Source organism: Heteronotia binoei, chromosome 1 (assembly GCF_032191835.1).
Source record: "Heteronotia binoei isolate CCM8104 ecotype False Entrance Well chromosome 1, APGP_CSIRO_Hbin_v1, whole genome shotgun sequence".
In the NCBI taxonomy this organism is placed as follows: Eukaryota; Metazoa; Chordata; class Lepidosauria; order Squamata; family Gekkonidae; genus Heteronotia; species Heteronotia binoei.
Window position 1 is genome coordinate 244,540,530 of NC_083223.1, and position 24,183 is coordinate 244,564,712.

Below are 24,183 nucleotides of genomic sequence, written 5' to 3' on the forward strand. Positions count from 1 at the left end.
GTGGGAGCAATTGGGAATGGCTAGCACCTTCTGAGATGAGGGCTGCTGTAAAAACAGTATTCCATGGGTTTGTGTTTTTTTTTTCTTCTCCCTTGCTTACTTTTTCTCTTTTCTTTTTGAAAACCCATCCTTTTTGTTTATTAAAGAGAGCTAACTGTTCAAGTAGATGCCTAAAGTTATCAACATTTGCTAATAAGACATGAGTACCATAACTGGATCCATTCCAGTCCGGCTTCCGGCCAGGTCACGGGACGGAGACAGTTCTGGTCGCCCTCATGGATGATCTTATGCGACATCTGGATCAGGGCGGCTCTGCAGTGCTGCTGTTATTAGATCTGTCAGCCGCTTTTGACACGGTTGACCACCAGCTACTGACTGACCGCCTCACCGATGTGGGGATACAGGGATCTGCCTTGCAGTGGCTGACTTCCTTCCTCCAAGATCGGGGACAAAGGGTGGTGATAGGGGAGGAAGCATCCCAGAGGCACTCCCTTAGTTGCAGGGTGCCGCAGGGAGCGGTCCTATCCCCGATGCTATTTAATATCTATATGCGCCCCCTTGCCCAGATTGTCAGGAGGTATGGACTGGGTTGCCATCAATATGCGGATAACACCCAGCTCTACCTATTGATGGGTGGCCAGTCTGACTGTACCCTGGAAAACCTAGACCTGGCATTACAAGCCGTGGCCTCTTGGCTCAGACTGAGTCGGCTGAAATTGAATCCGACGAAGACGGAGGTTCTCTACCTGGGTTGGGGCGGTCCGGGGAGAGAGATCCAGCTGCCGGCCCTTGACGGGGTGCCACTAATACCGGTCCCCAAGGTCAAGAGCTTAGGCGTGCTCCTTGAGTCCTCCCTTACAATGGAGGCTCAGGTGGCAGCCACTGTTAGATCTGCCTTTTTCCGTCTTCGGCAAGCAGGGCAGCTGGCCCCTTACCTGGAGCGCAGCGACCTAGCGACGGTAATCCATGCTACGGTCACCTCAAGAATAGATCACTGTAATGCTCTCTACATGGGGCTACCCCTGACGCTAACCCGGAGACTACAACTAGTGCAGAACGCTGCGGCACTGCTGTTAATGGGGCTACCACGACGGGAGCACATTCAGCCAGTGCTGAGAGAGCTGCACTGGTTGCCTGTTGTGTTCCGAGTTCGCTTCAAGGTGTTGGTACTAACCTTTAAAGCCCTTTATGGTCAGGGACCTGCCTATCTACGGGACCGCCTTTCCCCATATATCCCCCAGAGAGCACTGCGATCAGGGACAAAAAATCTGCTGTCTGCCCCTGGCCCAAAAGAAGCCAGGCTATGCGCAACAAGATCCAGGGCTTTCTCGGTGGCAGCACCAGAACTTTGGAACACCCTCCCAGAAGCTATAAGGGCCCTGCGGGATTTGTCGGCGTTCCGCAGGGCCTGTAAGACCGAACTGTTTAGACAGGCTTTTCTGGTTGACTGAAAATGGGCTGCCACCGGACATCCTACAGAAGCTGGCGATCATAGTCAGAACCCAATACCGCCAGACTGGATTGAGACAGCGCAAATAGTTTTAAATTGATAAGTGAATTATGGTTTTATATGTTTTATGGAATTGATTGTTTTTATGATATTGTAAGCCGCCCTGAGTCCGCTTGCGGAGAGGGCGGGATATAAATGTAAAGTAATAAATAAATAAATAAATAAACTGTACCCATCTAACTCAGAAGCCTTTCATGGTTAATGAGAAGCTTGTTTTATTTTCATTTAGCCTTGAGATTCCTTTGTAAATTAGATAGAGATGCAGCTGCTGTTGCTACATATTGAACTTCTTGGTTAATAAGCTAGTACTGAAGACCAGAATTTGAACCTTTCTTTCTCTTCTTTTTTTTCTTCCTTCTGTTGCTTTATGTAGATTAAAGATACAGAGATTTGGTTTTGTGTGATCACAGATATGATAAGAATCTGGAATCTGCCACTAAATAGCTGGTAAAACAGGAGGATTTTACAGTAATATCAAAAGACCATAAAATATTTGTAGACTTTAAAGGTAATATCTATGTATTAATTTTGAGTACTTGCGGAGTCCGCTTGCGGAGAGGGCGGGATATAAGTCAAATGTAATAAATAAATAATAAATAAATACTTTCAGGTATAATGAATTATACTTTTTCTTTTGTTTTTCTTGATGTAGTAATAGCTGTAATCTATTCTTTTATTTTCTATCTCCTGTCTCTGATCCTTCCCCCAATTCCCTAATGTTCCTTGTTAAATTTAATAAAACTTGTTATCCTGAAAAAAAAAAAGATAAAGCCCAGGGACTGCACCTCTGGAACTTGGGTTCAAGCACCTACTCAACCATGACTTTGCCATATGACCTTGGAGAAATCAGAAGCTCTTAGCTTCAGTTTCCAAACTGTAAAATGGGTACAGGGCATTGTCCTACCTCACAGAGTTATTGTGTGGTGGTAAATGTCATAAAGATTCTAACAGTGCATTCCTAAGAACACTTTCCTGGGAGTAAACCCCAGTGAATAGGCCTGAGTAGGATTCTGAGTAGACCTGCTTAGGTTTGCTCTCTCAAAAAATTGTAATTATGATTGGACTTATTTGGGATGCAGAATTATGTCAACAACAGGTATGGGCATTTCATTTCCAGCACCTGGCAGAAACAAAGGATGGTGATATTAAACAAAATGACGGATAACAATAATGCCATGCTTACTGTTCCTTCTTTCCTTCCTTCTGTCCACTCCTTCTTGGGTGGACCCAGTCTCCTGCCTATGCTACTTTCTGAAGTACCATTTACAGTGATGATGATGATGATGTACATTACATCTTTAAGCCTGTTCCCAATATCTGTCACGTTGGCATGAGCAAGAAACAGAACTGAGGATGGAGCCTTTCAGATGAAGGGGCAGAACTATGCAGATAAGGGCAGGCTGGACTCAACTATTGGGTCAGAATGGTTAGAGAACATGTACACCCTGTTCCTCAATATAAATTAATATCTGCCATTCACTCACATGGACAGAATTGTAGAACTGCAGTTAATATAATCCCTGCTGTCTACCAACCTGAGCAATGGATGGCTTGATCGTCAACGATAGGGAGCCCATGGAGGATGCATTGAATCTCTGCACAGAAGGCCCAGAGGCAAACTTCTCCACCCAAACTTCTTGCAGTGTACAAGCTCTTCTTTCACAGGTACCCTCATCAGGCATAGCATAATGGTTGGTGGTAGAGGAAGTTACAGCTGATTTATGGCAACCCACAAGGCAAGAGACATTCAGAGGTGCTTTGCCATTGCCCATGTCTGCATCATGACCCTGATATTCCTTAGAGATTTCCCATCCAAATACTAGCCACGGGCTTAGCTTCTGAGATCTGATGAGGTCAAGCTAGCCTGGCTATGGTGGGCACTTTGTTCAATAAAAAGAATGAAATAGCCCCACATGTATCCAATAAGATAAAGATTTAAAAGCATAAATCCATATTTTGCAGTGCAGAATCTTGTGAAAAAGCACTTGAAGGATGTCTTAAATAAGGTCTCCCTTCACTACATTCTAGACATTTAGATTGTGTAAAGATATTATCAGAGGATTTTCCATTTCTGCACCAACCCTATCTCTGCTATCATCAGCTAGGAATGGAGGATTCCCTTTTCCCTGGTGGGATTCTGCCAAAAATTTTTCTGACCTTGTGATGCATCACTGCTTTCTGTAGGAAATCTAGCTGGCCTGTCAGATTTTCAGTCTTGTCTGCCACGAACCTTGATGTCTTCACCAATGTACAGAGTCTCACTTCATTCAGTCCTTTCATGGCCACAAAAACTGCATATGCTTAGATACATATATAAAAGATACAAGATGCAGCAGCTATAGGGACTACAAAGCCCGTGATTCAGTGTGGTTTAGGGTAATGCTGCACATAAAGATATTTGGGGACCTTGGCATCTTAAACATAGGATGACCAAGCATAACAGCCCAGATGGAAACAAGGATTAAGAGTCATGGGGAAAAAGGGGACGCCAGCCAAATCTTGCTGTAAGATTTACTGCCATCTCAATCTTTAATTTAATTTTAACTGAATTCACCACTACGCCTTGCTCCAGGTCCCTTCTGCTAGGCTGTTATGTGTTCCTGGCTCTTATTTGATTTAGCAAAATTACTGCTGCAATTTACATTGGGAAATGCCTGCCCTCCTATGGCCAAACAGCCTCAGTACAGTTCCATCACAACCCTGTTGAGGTAACGAATAAAATGTCCTCCAAATCACGACAAAACTTACAGTATAGATACAGAAGCAGTTTAATAGGAATAGAAAGCCAAGCTCTCATGATACATTTTGAGTGAGTTCACTCTTCATTGGAGGTTATAAGAAAAGTAGGGCCAGCTTCTTCAGTTAAAATGGGGGTGGGTGGGTAGAAAATGTTTCAACAAACTGAATAGCATCATACATCTTCCATTATTTTGGCTCGGTGTCTGATCTCACTAAGAGAGTGTTGCCACTTGATCCAGCAAATGGCCACTGGAGAGATGTCCCATTTTGCCACTTTCTCCTTTCCTGTAAAAATGGTTGTTCTTGCTAAAAGTTCTAAGTTGACTCAGGATTTTTGTAAAATAGAAGTCTTATTCTAGTATACTCCCAATTTAATTGGAAACACCTAATAAACTTCTTATACTTGGCTCCTGTGGATTTTTTTGTGCAACCCTTTCAAGAGAAACCTAGGACAATAGAAGTGTGGAGCCATGCTAGATCCACTGGAGATACAGAGCAGAGCCAATTGAAATACTGTAGTGAGTATATATGAGAGTACATATGGGAGTACCTTGAATAAGACTCTAGATAAAATGCAATTTAATATACCGTAAAATTAAATTTATTTTATGACAAGCCAGTCCCTTGGTGAGCTGCCTGAGGAAGGATTAACTCCGAAAGTGGATGGAAGCAGTGGTCAAGTTGCAGCCACACCTGTTCAGGAATTGCAGTCACAGGAACTGGGAATTATTGGACCTCAGGAAGTTCTACAAACAAAGAAAAGAACATTGCACATTGTCTTAAGAGAGTCAGTTTGGTGTAGTGGTTAAGTGTGTGGACTCTTATCTGGGAGAACCGGATTTGATTCCCCACTCCTCCACTTGCACCTGCTGGAATGGCCTTGGGTTAGCCATAGCTCTTGCAAGAGTTGTCCTTGAAAGGGCAGCTGCTGTGAGAGCCCTCTCAGCCCCACCCACCTCACAGGGTGTCTGTTGTGGGGGAAGAAGATATAGAAGATTGTAAGCCGCTCTGAGTCTCTGATTCAAATAGAAGGGTGGGGTATAAATCTGCTGTCTTCTTCTATGTAAAATGGACTGTAAAATATTTCTAAATTAATATGTGAAAAATACTATGGTTAGTATTTTGTTTTTCAATATATGTATTAGTTAAAACCCTCATGGAATGTTCAAAAGTCATATACCTTCTCCTTTCCAGCTGTCAGTAGAAGACCTTCTCCAGGTAGGCATTCAGGAACATTCCCCGGGGATCCAGTTTCTCCCTGATGGTGCAGAACTTTGGGAACTCAGGATACATCTTCTCAAAGTCCCTCCGGGTGCACGTGTGAGCCTGGTGCCAAAGAAACAGATTTAATGCTATTGTCCTTCACTTCCCTTGCTGCTGGGGAAGAGACAGTGGCAGAGCATGCAGAGATAGAATCTTCAGTGATCCTTTGACAAGTGGCACCACCTGAGGTCACTGCCTGAGGCTGAGGCTCCCTGCTGCTTAACACCTTCACATGGAGCAGCTCCTTCCTTCCCCATCCTCTGGGTGCCTTTTAACAAAGCACAGCAAGTTGTGCATGCCCAAGAGAGTTTCCAGAAGTCTTGCAAGAGGAATGTGGCTTGCCACATGGTGTTCAAAAAGATGATGATGATGAAAAAGAAGAGATTGGATTTGTAACCCTCCCTTCACTGTCCAAAGGAATCTCAGAGCAGTTTACAATCTCCTTTCCTTTTCTTCCCCACAACAAAGAGAGCTCTGATAGAAACTGTTCTTGAGAGGAACAACTTTGTGAAAACTTGTGACTGACTCAAGGTCACATCAGCAGGTGCAAGTGGAGGCGTGGGGAATCAAACCCGGTTCTCCCAGATAAGAGTCCGCACATTTAACCAATACATCACACTGAGTCTTTGGTGCCCCAGGGGGATGAGGAAGAAAGGATCATAAAGTTACTATGGGGTGGAGGGGGAGAAATTAGCAAAAGTTGGGCCCAGTAGCAAGCAGAGCAAGGCAAGGTACACCCTAAATCCACACTGCTGCTTCACCTCACCTCTTTAAACAGCTGGCCCTGGGATTCTCCTAACAATATTAGAAAGCCAGATTGGTGTAGTGGTTAATTTTCATTTATTTATTTATTTCTGTGGATTTGTATTCTGCCCTTTCCCATAAGGGCTCAGGGTGGATTCCAACACATCAAACAGTTAAAAACCAATAATACATCAATAGATGCAGCAAAACAGTTAAACAATTAAAACATATTAAAAGTTTAAGACAATTGACAGTTGAGCCAATAGCTCAAATTTAATGTAAGTTAAGGCAGCATGGATAAGGTAGGCACTTAATTTAGGTGTCCGAAGATGCCAGCTATATCGGCCCGATTTTCTCCAATCCAGATGGTAGTCAGTGTTGGAAGGCCAGTTAGATGGTATAACTAAATAAGGACACCCGTCTGCCTCAGCCAAAGACCTGGTGGAACAGCTCCTTCTTACAGGCCCTCTGAAATGGTAACAGATATGGAACGGCCCAAACCTCCAAAGGGAGCTGATTCCACCAGGTTGGGGCCAGGGGCAAAAAAGCCCTGGCCCTGGTCGAAGCAAGGCGGATGTCCCTTGGGCCAGGGATGGTCAGAAGATGTTTGGTGGCCGAACATAACGACTTCTTGGGCTCATATGGGGAGAGGTGATCCCTCATATATGCTGGTCCCAGGTCGCGCAAGGCTTTAAACATCAGTACTAATATCTTGAAGCGGATCCGGTACTTGATTGGTAGCCAGTGCAGACTGCGCAGCATTGGCCGACTGCTCGCTCATACAGGTGATTCAGTCAGCAATCATGCTGCCGCACTCTGCACCAGTTGGAGTTTCTGGGTCAACCTCAAGGGTGAGCCTGCATAGAGTGAGTTACAGTAATCCAACCTGGAAGTGACCATTGCATGGCTCACTGTAGCTAAGTCCTGAGGAACCAGGAAAGGTGCTAGTTGCCTGGTCTGCTAGAGATGGTAAAAGACAGACTGCAACAGCTGTGACCTGGGTCTCCATAGAAAGGATGGCATCCAGTATCACACCCAGGCTCCTCACCTTCTGAGTTGGCACAAGGGATACTCCATCCAGGGTGGGGAGCCAGATGCCTGATCCCAGCCCCCCGCGACTCATATACAGGACCTCCATCTTAGTTGGGTTAAGTTTCAGCTGGCTCAACTTCAACCAGCCAGCCACTGCTTCCAATGCCCTGGTTAGATGGTCGGGGTGGAGTTTGAATGGCCGTCCATGAACAGATAGAGCTGGGTGTCACCTGCATATCGGTGACAACCCAAACCAAAACCTCTGGCAATCTGGGCAAGGGGGCACATATAGATGTTAAACATCATCGGCAAGTGAATAGCTCCCTGTAGTATACCACACTCTAGCGGGTGACACAGGGAGGACTGCTCACCGATCGTCACCCTTTATCCCCGACCACAGAGAAAGGAGGAAAACCACCATAAGGCCACCCACTGAACTTCAATGTTGGCACGGTGGTGGCTCATTAGATCGTAGTTGACTGTGTCAAACGCTGCTGAAAGATCTAAAAGCAATAGCTTTGGACTCTTATCTGGGAGAACTGGGTTTGATTCCCAACTCCTCCACTTGTAGCTGCTGGAATGGCCTTGAGTCAGCCACAGCTATCATACAGCTGTCCTTGAAAGGGCAGCTTCTGGAAGAGCCCTCTCAGTCCCATCCATCTCACAGGGTATCTGCTGTGAATGAGGGGGAAGGTAAAGGAGATTGTAGGCTGCTCTGTGACTCTAATATTCAGAGTATGGGGTGGTGTATAAATTCAATATCATCTTCTTCTTAACCAGGAGAGCTGGTTTGGTGTAGTGGTTAAGTGTGCGGGCTCTTATCTGGGAGAACCGGGTTTGATTCCCCACTCCTCCACTTGCACCTGCTAGCATGGCCTTGGGTCAGCCATAGCTCTGGCAGAGGTTGTTCTTGAAAGGGCAGCTGCTGTGAGAGCCCTCTCCAGCCCCACCCACCTCACAGGGTGACTGTTGTGGGGGAGGAAGGTAAAGGAGATTGTGAGCCGCTCTGAGACTCTTTGGAGTGGAGGGCGGGATATAAATCCAATATCTTTTTCTTCTTCTTAAGTTCTTACTGTTAACAATGACAAAAAGCTTTAGTGTTCCTAATAGCACAGACAAGCTTTTGCACCTCCCCTGAGCCACTTGTGGGAAGGGCGGGATATAAATCCCAAATAAATAAATAAATAAATTATGTGCATGAAAAAGGCTTGGAAAGGGTCTCGATTCAGTGACAGGGCATCTGCTTTGTATGCAAGAAGTCCCAGCCTCAGACCCCACAAGATCTCCAGGACTGCGTAGCAGGTGATGTGAAAAATCCTCTGTCCACCTTGGAGAGCCGCTACCAGCCCAAGTAGATGATTTTTGTTGTTCAGTCACACAGTCGAGTCCAACTCTGCGACCCCATGTACAAAGTCACACCAGGCCCTCCTGTCTTCTACCATCCTCTGAAGTCTGCTCAAATTCGTGTTAGTTACATCAAAGCAGATGATACTTAGACTTTAATAGGCCAATTGTTTGATTCAGTATAAGGCAATTCCACATGTTCAAGTGCAATAGGCATTCATTTGTATGCATGGATGTTCACAGTGGGGGCATCGGACATAATCCCTCTACCCTATACACATGCACAGGGCGATTCTGAACACCTGAGCAGGGCTAACCAGGCAAAGTGATTTAAATCCCTGGAAGCGTTATACAGGTGTTCAGTGATACATGTGGATGTTCAGAGATAGGGCCAGCAGGCCTGCTTCCCGTTGGATGTGTACAATGTACATCTTTCTGCACGCCTGGACAGGGCTTGTAACTCGTTATAGTCTACACAACAGCCCTGTAAGGTAGGTCAGTATGAGTGTACTCATGCTGCAGATGGAAGGCAGAGATTCACCACAAGTAGCCTCTGCGTCAACTAAATACATATCCAGTTTCTGGGATATTCCTGCCAACTGGCCCATGTTTCTTAGTGCAATATTTTCCACTTGATTTTGCAGCTTTTAAAGCGCATACTGATTTTGAGCTTTTGCATTTTGCAAATGAAACGCCTGTAGCAACTGAAATAGAAACATGTACCGTGGAGGTTGTCACTCAGCAGTAAGGCACGTCTTACTTTCTGCCTTAGGTTCAGTTCTTGACATCTCTGGTGGAAGAATCTAAGAGAGCAGAGCTGGAAAGATGCATGCCTATAGAGCTAGAGCCACAGACAGTCTCATTCTAGACAGACCAATGGCCTGGTGTCACTCCTGACAGCTCAGATGCTCCTGGGTGTTTTGTTTTGTTCTGTTTTGCTTGCCAAACAAAGCCAAGAGAGGCAGTTCATTGAAGGCCTGCTGGAGGGCTAAAATGAGTTAACCCTACAGTGAGTGGGCCTGTTCCATGTGTCATAGCCAGTGTGCCCTCTAAGCTGAGTTAGTGTGAACTAGCTCACAGTTTTTAGCCTCCAGCTCATACATTTTTGTCTTAACTCAGGAAAAATGGTCCCAGAGTAAACTAATTTATACAGTAGCTCACAGAGTAGAGCTTTTGCTCACAAGACTCCGCAGCTTAGAGGGAACATTGGTCATAGCATCTGTGTTTGCAGGAAAGGTAGACTGTAGCTCAGCCTAGGGGCAAAACAGGAGCACTCTGACTCAGTACCTTTGCCCAGTGTGGTCTCCCTCCAAACTTCTTCATAATTCCCTCATAGGCGAGCCAGTAGTCAAGACGTGGGACATCCTTCCCATAGGGCCTGGAAAATGATGCAAGACAAAATAACCTGAATTGTGTGGCACACCAGAGTTTGGGGAGATCACATGCACAGTTGCAGGGCTTGCAAATATGCAGAACGTTCCAATCCATTGCTAGTTGGTTCCTTAATGATCCATACTGACAACAAAAGTATTTTTCACATGGGATGGGGTTGTGAGGTTTTCCCTTGCTGCTGCAGATGCTGATACAGCATAATGGCAACGGGGATTCCAATGTGGCAGGTTTGCCCACATTTTGCCAGCCCTAGTCTTCTGTGGTAGCTTTTTCTCCCAAGCCACTAGGAGGCTTCTTTAAAATAAGCAATGGACATATTGTTAAAGCATTAGAACAATCTGCCTGTCAGGTTCCCTGAAATACCAGCTTTCATTTAAAAACAAACAAGTCTCTAGAACTTTTTATTGTGTATATGTAGGGGAAAGGTGCTGCAGAAAAGGAATCTTGATACAATCATACCTATAGTTGCATCAAGGTTGATTTTTCTCCCTTAATGAACATAAGCCCTGCTGAATCAGACTTGTGGCCAGTGTTCCCTCTAAGCCACAGAGTCTTGTGAGCAAAAATTCTACTGTGTGAGCTACTGGTATTAAAGTTGTGAGCTACTGGCATTAAAGCTGTGAGCTACTACATTAATTATTATGATTTGGGGTCATCCTTCCTGAGCTGAGACAAAAAATGTGTGAGCTGGAAGCTAAAAATCTGTGAGCTAGCTCACTTTAATTCCGTTTAGAGGGAACACTACTTGTGGCCCCATCTAGTTCAGCATCCTGGTTTATACAGAAGCCAACCAGTTTCTCTGGAGGACCAACAGGGCACGGAGGCTGAAGCCTTCCTAGGATACTGCCTCCTGGCACTGGAATCCAGAGGTTTACTGCCTCTAAATGTCGAGGTTTCCTTTAGTTACTATGCAGACAGCCCAGTCTAATCCCCTTTTCAAATTGTCTAATCTATCTAATCCCCTTTTCAAGTTGTCTATTTCTGTGGCCACTATAGAATCCTCTGGCAGAGAATTCCTCATTTTAATCATTCACTGTGTAAGCAAATTCCACATTTTAATCACTCATTAAGTAAAGAAATATTTCCTTTTGTCCTTCCTGAGTCTAGTATCCATCAACTTCATTGGCTGTCCTCAAGTTCTAATATTTGGGGAGAAAGAAAAAAAGTTCTCTGTACACTCTTATCTACCCTCCCCACACATAATTATATAAACTTCTATTATTTCCCCTCTTAGTCATCTCTTTTCTAAATTTAAAACTCCCTGACTCTTCAAATTTTCCCCATAGGAAGATGCTCCAATCCCTTAATCATTTGGTTGACCACTTCTGTATATTTTCCAGCTCTTCAATGTCCTTTTTGAGATATGGTGACCAGAACTGTATACAGTATTCCAAATGAGGCTGCACCATAGATCTATGTTAACCCAGACAAATTCCCCACTAGCCTTACGTCGCTCTCACTCTCCTCTTCTCTGCAGAGCTTCAGTCGGATTTCACATTATCTGCCCTTGTCAAGAAACTGTAATGTATGTAAGTGTTTGTCACTCAATGTCCTTGTTTGTAAATGTTACCAGGATTTGCACCAATGTATAGTTGAGATAATAGGCAATTATCCAATTAGATCTAGAGGTAATCTGTCACACCTGTAGAGTCAGACCAAATTGACAGGTAGATCCTTTTGATCTAGCTTTGACAGTTCAACATCACAATCCAGGGCTAGAGGACAGCTCTTTAATTAGATCATGTCAATGATTGGGCAGCCAATTAACCAGCCAGAATATATTCAGGCTAGGTTCCCACCAGCTTACATTCAGAAGAACCAGCTCAAGGAAGATGAGACATTAAGACGTCCGCCAGTGTTGTGGGCCTGACTATGAGAGCGTCAGTAAGTAAGCTTAGGTGACTAGCCATAAGTAGGCTGCACAGTCCAGTGTGGAGGAAGGTTACCTTAGGTTTTGTTTTGTGTTCCTCTGTGCATACTGAGTTATTTTAGTTGATTTTTATATCCCCTTTATATTCCTCCCTCCTCCTTTTCTGTAAAATAAATTGTATATATTTTTCTATAGTTTTGTTTCTTTAGTTTGTAGACCTGGGACCTGGTAACACACTTGACCACAAGAACCTATGAGAATATTGTTTTAGGTTTTCCAAAATTGTTTTATTTAATTTTCTCCCCTCCTTCTAGCAGGCCTCAAGGGGCGTGGCATATACTCCCTGGGCCTGGATGTCTGTTTTGACATGTTAGCAGCTGGGTGTTTAATAATAACAGCTGTGGTTCTTGATAGCCCCGGGGTTGCAACTCGTTCCGCCTCTTCTGCACAGCAAACAAGATCCTCCAAAAACCAGTTTCTGTTTGCCGTACAAAAAAGGCAAGGTAAGTTGCAACCCCGGAGCAGATAGTGTGAAATCCCACGGAAGCCCTGCAGAGAAGAGGAGCACGAGAGCGGCACAAGGCTAGTGAGGAATCAGTCTCATTGTGTGGCAGCAGTGAAAAAAGGCAAACTATGTATTGAAAATAAAACAGCCATTATGAGCCCACTTGTGGGACAGGATGGGATATAAATTTTAAAAATTAAATATAATGCCCTATGGGGGTGTAATAATATTGGCTGTTTTATTTTCAGTCCCTTTCTTAAGAATCCTTAGCACCCATATCTTTTTTTTCCCACTGCTGGGGCTCATTGGGTTGACATTTTCACTGAGCTTTCCATTACAGCCCCCAGGTCTCTTTCCCCCTCAGTCTCAGCAAGGTCAGGCCCCATTATTGGGTACTTTAAGTTAGCATCATTTTGTTCCAATATGCATGACAATACATTGTCTACTTTGAACTTAATTTGCCAAGTTGTTGTGCGCTCACCCTATTTGTGGAGAGCCTTCACAGTCAGCCTTGGTTTTTGATACCTTAATAATTTTGTGTTATCTGCAAACTTGGCCACTATGCTACTCATCCCCAGTTCTAGATCGTTTATGAACAAATTAAATACACCCCTGATGTTGCCAATCCTTCAAGAGCTTACAGGGCTCTTAGTACTGGGCCTACTGTAAGCTCCCGGAGGATAGGCTACATCAGGGGTCTGTGACTTAATATGCAAAGGAATTCCAGCTACAAAAAAACTCTGGAAGAGAGTGATGTACAGTGGGTGGAGACAGGGAATTAACAAAACTTCCCTACAAGAAGAAGGGGCTCTTTTTTCTTTTGATACTGTTTCATTAAAGGGGACAGACCTCTGGGTGGTGGCCAGTATCTGTCCAGATAAATGGAACAACAAGGGAACAACCCTGCAACTTTGTAAGCTTTAAACGCTTGCTCTAGTCCTTGTATCATCTAGCTAGGTCATGTGTAGGAACCAGGGAAAGATGGTCTTTTCAGTGAAGATAAGCTTCTAAGGAACACCACAATGTCAGTTCAAAACCACCACCATAGAAGACTAAGGTAATGTAATGTCGCTGGAGAGACCCACCATCTATGTTCTCTGGATTGTAAAGTGCTTTATCCAGACTGTTCACTAACAAATGGCACTTCCATTGGTAGAACAGGACATTTCTGCCTCCCATAGCAGTGTACTGATCTTTCTGAAATGCTTATTCCGGGGGACAGAGGACCCTCAAGAATGGCATCACTTCTAGTCAATCCTCAGTGGGCATCACTTTAGTTCTGGCAGGTGCTGAATGGAACCTCACCTATCACACAGCTCAAATGGCCTTGGTCTTGGCCTTCCCCTCTTTACCTGTACATGATGATGTTCATGTAGCAGCTGTCCCTCTGGAAACAGGGGCTCAGCAGAATGTCATCCCCTCGGGTGAAGCGCACTTCCACTGGGTAGTGGGCGACCACTTTGGGGTTGCTCTCCAGTATCCCCTTCAGCTCCAAAAGAGCCTCTTTTGTTTTTTCACTGCAATAGGATGACACAAACACCACCAGCCAAACAATATGAAGCACTTTAAAATGGAAGCAGTGTGTTTATCCTAGAAACCTTGGGGTGGTGAAAAGAAACATCAAGTTACAGCTGACTTATAGGTAACCCTGTAGGGTTTTCAAGGCCAGAGACATTCAAAGGTGCTTTGCCATTGCCTGTTTCTGTATAGAAAACCCTGGACTTACTTGGAGGTCTCCTTTCGAGGGCTTTTTTTGTAGCAGGAACTCCTTTGCATAGGGCTGCCAAGCCCCCAGTCTGGGTGGGGGTTCTCCCGCTCAGGAGGTTCCCACATTGGGCCCGCAGGAGGAATCTCTCCCAACATCACTGGCACGAAGATGTCACTCGGAAGTGATGTCATCACACCAGCGACATCGCATGGTGACCAATGTAGGCATTTCTGGGAAAACGCTATGGTTTTCCCAGACACTCTAGCCATTTGGGAGGGAAAACTCTATGGTACAGGAGAGTCCCATGCCGGGGGCTTAAAGGTACTTGGCAACTCTACCTTTGCATATTAGGCCACACACACCTGATATAGCCAATCCTCCTGGAACTTACAGTAGGCTCTGTACTAAAAGCCCTGGAAGCTCTTGGAGGATTGCCTACATCAGGGGAGTATGGTCTAATATGCAAAGAAGTTCCTGCTACAAAAAAAGCCCTACTCCTTTCCAAATACTAACCAAAGCGAACCCTGCTTAGCTTCCTGGGTCTGATGAGATAAGGCCACAGCCTCTCAAGGGAGCAAAACCAAAATAAATAAAAATTTGGGCCACAGCTCAGTGATCAAAGCACATGTTCAGGTGTAATCCCCAGCATCTCCAGTTCTGGGAGCTCTCTTAGTTAGGCAAGGAATGACCTAGTATGAGAAACCTTTTGCTAATCAGAGTAGGCATTGCCAGTTAAACAGACCAATGTTCTGTCTCAGCAAGTCAGCTTCATATGTATACTTCAACCTTTGGAGGTAAAATGCACTTGAAATCCATATGTCTCCCTATTAGCACTGTTATAAGTTGCCATCTCAAGATTTCTGACAGATGCATGCTATTTATAAGATCATTGCCTACAACAGCACACACACACACCCTAAGCCAAGGCAAACCACAAAATCAGGAGAGTTTGTTTGCACATGGATTGTGGCATGGCTTAGAAAACTGCATGAAGTCTTTTATATATGATGGAAGGTTTGGTGTTTGGACTAGTATCCCCTCACCACCAAGTAGCCTCAGCCTAATTCCACACATCTGTGGCTTGGGGAAGAGTTTTCTAAGCCAGGAGAGGGGGTTAAGAATAAGATTCAGCACCTCTCTTTTCAGGAGCAAACCTCTGGCAATTCCTTGCTGCCAGTTTCTCTTCCTGTGGGTACTGGTCCTTGCACATTTCTGACACTGGGGTGGATCCAGATACTGTGCTGAGCAAAGTAGAAGAATGACAAGTTGGAGGAAGGCTCTCTGCACTGGAGGAAAGCTTCAAATTTTGCTGGGTGCAGTAGCTGGATCCAGTCCAGTGACCCATAAACATGGGTCAGCAAGAATCTTCCTCAGAGGAATCACTTTGTGCAATCCTACAAAAGAAAAGAAAAGCACTCTACTTGCTCTTCCCCACAGAAGAGAGCATGGTGCCAGCTGTCAAGTGCAAAGAATGAATGTGCAGCTCCAATACTTTGCCAACCTCCCCCACTCTTGCCCCAAAAGTTCCAGCTGGTAAATCAAGCTGGAATCCCCCCACTTATATTGTAGGCCACAGTTTGAAGCCAAAACTAGATTCCTAGTAGCCGTTAGCTAAAGGACAAATGTTGGCCTGCTCCTCTACCTCTCAGAGCTCAGCTGAAACAACATCTGCCTTCCCTGGGAGCTCTCCAAGGTCCTGAAGAGCATCACTCTGCCCTGTCTGCCTCATGGCGTTTGGGGCATACTCCTGGCTGCCAGACAGCTCATTGCTTTAGGTCAATCTGCTTCAAATCTTGCTCTGTGTCCCATAGGACAAGAAACCAATTATACCATTAAATATATTCAGATGCACAGAGTAGGAACTTGAAGTTCAAATGCTTAATAGCATACAAATCACCCAGTTCCTCTCTTTACCATCTCCCACTGCAGCTTTGCATGTAGGACCCTGCTGGCTTACATGGGGATGGCCCAGTCCTGCACATGCTGCTTGAAACGACACTCGTAGTTGAAGATCTTGTAGCTTAAGTTGACATTTTCCACTTTGCTGGTGAAGAGGAGCCAGAAGAAAAAGCGGTTGATCCAGGACAGCAGGCAGGGCAGGAATGTGCTGCGGGAAAGGAAGAAAGAGGTAAGTTGAAAGATGGATATACCTGGAAATCTGGCACTAAGGGGCAATCCTGGGGACAGGAAAGTTTGCCAGGAAAGTTAGCCTTGGCAAAGTAGCAGGGTTGGGGGGATATATAGATCATGCTTGAATGGAAGTGATATGACCAATGCATTTTAGCAGGAAAGAGGCTGCTGTCTGGATGCAAATCAGCTGAGCCATCTCCCCTGCAAGAGTTCACTAGTAGGCAAAAGGATCATACTGGTGAAACTGCCTTCTTCAGCAACCTGTAAAATCTTTGCCAGAGCACTACGTTGGGATACTGAAGGAAGGCTTTACCCTCACACAACTCTCTTGCCGTACTGAACATAACTGAGATTACTGAGTTGGTGCTCTAGCTCGAGAAGGCAAGCTGCTTACAAAATTCTTTATGTGGAGACAGAATAAGTTTTGCAATGAATTGCATCAATACACAGCAGTTTGGGTAATTTACAAGAGTTGGGAGGGATGCAATGACAGGCTATTGCTAGACTGTACCAGGAGTAGGCTACGGCGATGACAGTGCAGGTCTTTTTCCTGGAGTGGGGGGAATCCTTAGAGTCACATGAAAGTCTGCAGTCCCTGTGTCACACCCATGCAGTTGACTAGGTAGTGTAACTGGGTTTCTGCCACTGCAGTTGTACAGGGCATTGCACAGCTCACAAGGAAGCAGAGAAGGGATATGGCATGGGAAGGATAAGGAAATGGCAACATTCATCAGCATCCTTTCCACAATGCCAGGATAAAGACCTCTTCCTTTCTCAGTGTAATGCTTACTCCAGAAGCATCAACACTTTACATATCACACAGTTTTTTAAAAAAAAATTGAAAGAAAAGTTTTATTAAATGGTTCTTGCTGCTTCTTTTTGCTAAGTGTTTCTAGAGGTGAAATAGGGAAACCAGCCATACTCAACAATCCTTTGGCTGCAATTCTCTGAAATGTGTGAATGTACATTTTTCTCCGTCAACCTCAAGTTTTCAACTGCTGTCCACTAGGTGGCAGCACAATTGTAGCTATGCCGTAGTGAAGTGTGTGTGTGTGGGGGGGGGTCAGACAGACTTAACAAATTGAGTTTTAATAAATAAATACTGCCTTGAACCAATAGTAAAGGTGGGATATAAATGTTTTAACAGATGTTTTAACAAATCCCAGAGCCAGGAAACAACATCGAGGGAAGGCCTAGGTTTCTAAGCTCTGTTGTTGGCTGTCCAAACGAACTGGTAGGCCACTATGTGAGACAGGATGCTGGACCAGATGGACCATTGGTCAGATCCAGCAGAACTCTTCTTATGTACTAAATAATAACATGAATTTAGCTTGGGTATGCATGTGTCTATGCGCAAATCTGTCTGATGTACAATGTAGGAGGGAAACCCCTTGTTCTCAGGGAGTGAAAATAATTCAGAATTCTCCATTTTGGAGAGGGCACCAGTCACAGCAAAAGTAAATAGCAAAGCTTATGCTAGCATAAATAACTGTTAGTCTAACATGCTTCAAGGCTCTTGTTCATTTATAATACTGATGTTTTTTAGAGTTTGAATTAATTCAGATTACAATCTGAAGAAGGTCCCAGGTTCAATCCCTGGCATCTCCAAAAAAGGTCCAGGCAAATAGGTGTGAAAAACCTCAGCTTGAGACCCTGGAGAGCCGCTGCCAGTCTGAGAAGACAATACTGACTTTGATGGACCAAGGGTCTGATTCAGTAGAAGGCAGCTTCATATGTTTCGGGAGGGATGGTGGCTCAGTGGTAGAACATCTGCTTGGGAAGCAGAAGGTCCCAGGTTCAATCCCTGGCATCTCCAAAAAAGGGTCCAGGCAAATAGGTGTGGAAAACCTTAGCTTGAGACCCTGGAGAGCCGCTGCCAGTCTGAGAAGACAATACTGACTTTGATGGACCGAGGGTCTGATTCAGTAGAAGGCAGCTTCATATGTTCATATGTTCATATGAAGAGGCTCAGAACATCTGGTTTGTTTGTAGGCTTATTTAAGGAACATTTAAATCCCATCTTCTCTGCCTTCAAGACATTACTGCTTTGATCCACTGCTGGTTTTTGTGTTTTCAGTTGGATGGTGCTCCTTTTGCAAAGGTCAGAGGTTCCTGATACAAGTCACACCCTATGGAGTGTGCAACAGAGGGAGGCCAAAGGATAGTGGCCTGAAATGCCCTGACCTGGATAACTCAGGCTAGCCTGATCTCATCAGATCTCAGAAGCTAAGCAGGGTCGGGTGACCTTTGAGGAATACCAGGAGTGTGACGCTGAGGCAGGCAATGGCAAACCATCTCTGAAACATCTCTTGCCTTTAAAAAGTCTAGCTCACTGCCTATTGATGCATAATGCTAAAATAGCTAGAACTTCTGGCTGCCAGACAATTTTAGGATCTCCTGGCTATACTACACACCCTGCTATGATAATTATTATTATTAGTGGCTTGAAATATCTTCTGTTTGTTTATCCCTTCCTTCTTTTGAACACCCCCAGCCTGATGACGAGTTCTGCAGAATTTAAAAACACCTACACAGTGCATTGTATTATTTTGACTGGTCTTAATAAAAGATATACTGCTTTTGTTAGGAACCGATGCAACTATATGCCTTTCAAAAGTACATGATAAAAGTTCAATTGCATGACAGAGGTCAGTTCAAAATGAAGGCACAGAGTTACCTGATCCAGAGAAGGAGCTCCAGCAGGTAATACCCAATGGCGTAGTCCCAAAACCAGCTAGCTGAGGAAGAGGAAGGCTGCAAAGATGCCAGAAAAAATATGAATGGATTGTTCCCGCAGTACAGCAAGTCTAGGATATACTGCTGCTGTACTGCTGTAATACTTAGTGCTTGCACAGCATTTTCCACAAGTGTTCAGCAGGCTTCATAGGGCTGCCAATCTCCAGGTGGAGCCTGGAGATCTCCCAGAATGACAACTGACAGGCAGCAGACAATCCCCCTGGAGAAAATGGCTGCTTTGGAGGGTGGACTCTATGGCATTGTGACCCTGCTGAGGTCCTCAAACTCCCCAAACCTTGCTTTCCCCAGGCTCTGCTCCCAAATCTACAGGAATTTCCCATTCTGGAGTTGGCAATCCTATATCACATCAATTATCCAGCCTTATGATAACAACTTTGTGAAGAACTTATAACACTCCACTGGTGGGCATGCATAGTACTTATAAGATCACACTTCTTTTTTCTTTCATTACTCTCTAAAACAGATCACCAATGAGTTGTGGCAGGCCACAGAATCAGGAAAGTGGATTGGAAACCTGACTGACCACAATATTAGTGCCTGCAGTCTCTGCAAGCTTGATGTGTGGACTCAGGTCTCCACATCACTCAGAAATCACAGTTGACCTCAGCACATCCGGAATTGTTCAATTTTCACTGTAAATCTCCTCAAGAATCCCTGGACAAGAGTGGGGCTCATACAATGGCTGGTGCCACTGCTGAAAAGGCCCAGTTCTTAGTAGTGCAGTCTCACTGATGAAAGTAGTGGCACTGGATTAGTGCAATATATGGCCAAGGAGGGCATTGGGTAAATGTCCCTTGAGGTCTATTGAAGTCAGGGCTGTCACGAACCCCCTGGAACTCCACACAAAGATTCTCTCAGCCTCCCTTTGGAAAAACATCTGCAAGATGCTTGAGAACAAATATAGTGCTACTATTCCCTTTGGCACCTTGCCTGGCCCCCTGGGGCCCCTAAGGGGCCCCGGCCCCTGGAACTTTGGACTCCCTTCAGCCTTGTTCAAATCCAGCTTTAAAGTTCCAGGTGACATCTTGAATTTAGTCTGGAAACAAACCAGTGATGTGCATTGATCATGCAACTCTATGTTAACTGCAGCCTGTGATTAGCTCTCAGGGTCCTTCTTCTGCTTCTCTCTTGGGCTGCCCACATGAGTTCTCTCTCACTGCTCTGTAGGAGCAGGTTTTAATCTTCCTTCCCTCTTCTTAGAATCATAGAGTTGGAAGATTCCCTGAGGGTCATCTAGTCCAACACCCTGCACAAATTCACAAATACCTCCCACACATGCATCGCTCCCCAGAGACCCCTGCTCCATGCCTCATCAGAGGTTCAAGCCAGGGTGGAATGGGCTTTAACATGGCCCCAGGAGCAAGCTGAACTGATCCATCCCAGTGGCCCTGGACAGCATCTGATGAGAGTGGGGGGTGTAGGCAGGGCTTTTTTTGTAGCAGGGACTTCTTTGCATATTAGGCCACACACCCCTGATGTAGGCAATCCTCCAGGAGCTCCCAGGGCTCTTAGTATAGGGCCTACTATAAGCTCCAAGAGGACTGGCTACATCAGGGGGTGCAGCCTAATATGCAAAGGAGTTCCTGCTACAAAAAAACCCTGGGTGTAGGCTTGTGCCACAGGCTTTTGGATCCCATTCCAAAGATCCTTGCAGTGTTGCCAGTCCAGTGGGATTCATCTGGCTCATTCCTGGCTGCCAGTGGCCCTCTAAGGGACCCATCTCTTCAGGATTTTCCCTGGCACATTGAAGGGCCAACCTGCTCCCATTATCACCTATGTGAAGCTGTGGCTCCCTCTGCAGCCCCATGCACACTCTACACTCTCCCAGCCACAGCTGGGAAAGCAATGCGTAAACATGGCTGGGTAAACACTGAAATGCGATTGTGCAGGTCTGTCTCTTGAAATTGGGCTTCTCCCCTCCCAGGGTGGCGCTGATTCCATGGGAGGCTCATGGACTTGGCTCCCTCCAATCTGTCTGGGTTATTTAGATATCCTACCAGCCATGTGGAAGCAGATCTCAGGGCAGAAGTTCCTGCACAGATGAGAGAATGCCTAAAGGGCAGAATCCCAGCCACTTCCGCACAAAAATTGAGTACAGTACTACAGAGTAGACACAAATACAAACTTCACATTCATCCTATCCCTTCCCTGGTATCGTTTCCCTTACTATAGGGGAGGAGGGAAAGGGACTTTGCAGGGAAATTGACAAGCTTGAAAATGTGTAGGCAGCCCCTAGGGGAAAGTACTTAGGAAAGGGAGCCTAACCAGGATTTCATGGCATCTGTACCCTGGATCGCTATTCCTATGCCTAGAAAAAACAAAACACAGTTCTTGGTATGTAAGAAATATGTTCACACGTAGTTAATTTGCAGAAATAATTAAGGTGGCCAATTTTTGATTCAGCGCCAAGTACTGTCAGCTTGGGCCATGACCTCAAAGGAGCCTCGTAACATGTGTGTTTAGGAAAGCATACACAAAGCTTTCTCTAAACGCTTTCCCCATTGCAGCTCCCAGCTAGGGATGGCAACCTCCAGGTGGGACCTGGGAATCTCCTGGAATTACAGTTCATCTCCAGACTGCAGAGATCAGTTCCCCTGAAGAAAATGGCTGCTTTGGAGGAATTGTACACCAATTAAGTCCCTGTCCTCCCCAGGCTGCATCCCCAAATCTCCAGGCACTCCCCAACCTGGATCTGGCAACCCTGCCTCCCATCCCCCACCAATGGCCAGAGAGGATCTGGCAATGTTAGCTCCCACAATCAAGCAACACTCTCTTTATTTAAGCAGTTTCCCTTATTGGCTGTGGAAGCTGCAGTTACAATAGCAGATAAAAGTTCCTTCACTTATGTGACACTTTTAGTTCATGGCCAAGGAAAGAAAGGAACTGGTATTAAAACTATGCTTAATAGCCAGGGAGATATACATGTCCCTCTAGTCCTGATCTGTAATACTGAATTTTTAAAATCAGCTATGGGGAGAGGAGTTCTACCTTTTTTACCCTGTCCCCCCACCCTTCTTTCTGTTATCCACCACGCAATGGGACGTACCTTGTTCGTGTGGTCCTGGTATATGACACTGACATTTTCACTGTGGGGGAACCACAAGAACCGGAAATACTCAGATTTCTTCAGGTGACTATCTAAGTTGTCCAGGACCTGGGAGAAACAAAAGTCAATAGTTATTTTTTAAGAATGTGATATTGTTCAAGTCTTGAGGAAAATTCAACTGTGTTTAAAAATTCAGCTGCAGAGAAAAAACTAGCATAGTTTCCTGATTGCTCAAGAGATCTAAACAGAATAACTGAAGTAGAGCTCGAAAGGAGTTAAGAGTTAGGATTGCTACCTCTGGGTTGGAAAATACCTGGAGATTTTGTGGGAGGAATCTGAGGAAGGCAGGGTTTGGGCAGGGGAGGCACAATGCCATACAGATGACCCACTAAAGGAGCCATTTTCTCCAGAGAAACTGATCTTTGTTGCCTGGAGATCAATTGTAATACTTGGTGATCTCCAGTCCAGGGCCCACCTGGAGGTTGGCAACTCTGTTAAGAGTATATTCAGAGAGGCTACAAGCCTTTGTGTGTATATCTGTTTAATGAACAGTAATACAGAAATTGTGGGGGTTTAAAACATCTATGGGGAGACATACTCTCCCCAGTCTCCAGGAACTCCCCATAGGATTCAGGCTACATACAAACGAGGCCTCATCAAAAGCCAGTTCATCATCCACATTTATGTTTAGAGTGCTACAGTAACTAAACAAACAAACAAGCCTTTATTGGCATATATCAGATTATAAATAAGGCAAAAAAGAGATGGAGAAATAAAAATAAACCAATCATATACAGCTATGCATTGAACAATCGATCCTTGATTACCAGACACAGTAACTAAGGCAGTGTGTGTTAAACAAAATTAAATACATTGGCTGGACCCTCAAAGTTACAATTTAGGTCCAAAATAGACAGGATGCTGAGAATTCCACATCTGGAGCTCCCATCACATTTCCCCTTTAAATCAGTGATCACTTGAGCCCCCAGTTTAGGCTGGGACTATGACTCAGGGCTATTAAACATACAGGACCTGTCCAACACAGATCAGTTCCCTTGGACATTTTGGTTGGGTCAGGCTGGTGTAGAGGGAAATAGGAGCCTTTGCCTGGAGCCCATGGTAGGTCAGGGTAGCCTTGCATGTCAAATAGTCAGTGCAGCCATTTATCATGACTCTGGCACTAAATGAGTGGGACTGCAAGCAATGTTCCCTCTAAGAGAGCCAGTTTGGTGTAGTGGTTAAGTGCGTGGACTCTTATCTGGAAGAGTTTGATTCCCCACTCCTTCACTTGCAGCTGCTGGAATGGCCTTGGGTCAGCCTTAGCTCTCGTAGGAGTTGTCCTTGAAAGGGCAGCTGCTGTAAGAGCTCTCTCAGCCCCACCTACAGGGTGTCTGTTGTGGGGGGGGGGAAGATAAAGGAGATTGTGACCACTCTGAGAATCTAAGATGGGTGGAATATAAATCTAAGATCATCATCATCTTTTTCTAAGCTGCAGAGTCTTGTGAGCAAAAATTCTACTTTGTGAACTACTGGTATTAAAGTTGTGAGCTACTGCATAAATTATTGTGCTCTGGGGCCATTTTTCCTGAGCTAAGACAAAAATGCGTGAGCTGAAGGCTAAAAATCTGTGAGCTAGCTCATGCTAACTCAGCTTAGAGGGAACACTGACTGCAAGGGACTTTCTGAGACCATACTATATATAGGAAGACTGTTAAAGTTATTATGGAGCTGGAAATCATTTCACTAATACAGTATCAGCAGAGGGCAGATCAACAAATTGAACAAAAGTGGCATATGTTGGGGATGTACATTTCTTTGTAAACAAATGACAAAACCAACCAACTTTTCCCTGATTTTGTCAAGCTGCAATGAACCCAAGTGAAGATATGTATTTTTTTTAAAATGCCATTCTTTTCATTAGTGTCAGTGATCCCTGGCAATCAGCTTTGGAGAGTTCAGGAGGTCAAGAGAAAGTCAGGAAGGATCAGAAGAGGTGAAACAAATCTGGAAGCCAAGAAATAGATTCCTCAGAACCCCGTGGAAACAAAATGAACATAGTAATAAAAATTAACAGGAATAAAAATACAATGAAAAGGGAGGCAGCTTTTGAGATTTAGGCAGGAGGGGAAATGGCACATCTGAT

The 24,183-nt window shown here is 44.9% G+C and overlaps 1 protein-coding gene across 1 annotated transcript in view; it reads right to left on the reverse strand.

The window, feature by feature from the left end:
- Nucleotides 1–4,262: 4,262 nt before the first annotated feature.
- LOC132587593 (L-gulonolactone oxidase) overlaps nt 4,263–24,183 on the reverse strand; it is an 86,028-nt gene continuing 66,107 nt past the window's right edge. The window contains exons 7-13 of the mRNA XM_060259902.1: nt 22,041–22,148; nt 18,915–18,991; nt 16,065–16,214; nt 13,752–13,916; nt 9,920–10,010; nt 5,430–5,575; nt 4,263–4,522 (exon numbers count right to left, since the gene is read on the reverse strand). Of these exons, the coding sequence (XP_060115885.1) occupies nt 5,447–5,575; nt 9,920–10,010; nt 13,752–13,916; nt 16,065–16,214; nt 18,915–18,991; nt 22,041–22,148 (720 nt within the window). The 3' untranslated portion in view covers nt 4,263–4,522; nt 5,430–5,446. The remainder of the gene's footprint in view (nt 4,523–5,429; nt 5,576–9,919; nt 10,011–13,751; nt 13,917–16,064; nt 16,215–18,914; nt 18,992–22,040; nt 22,149–24,183) is intronic.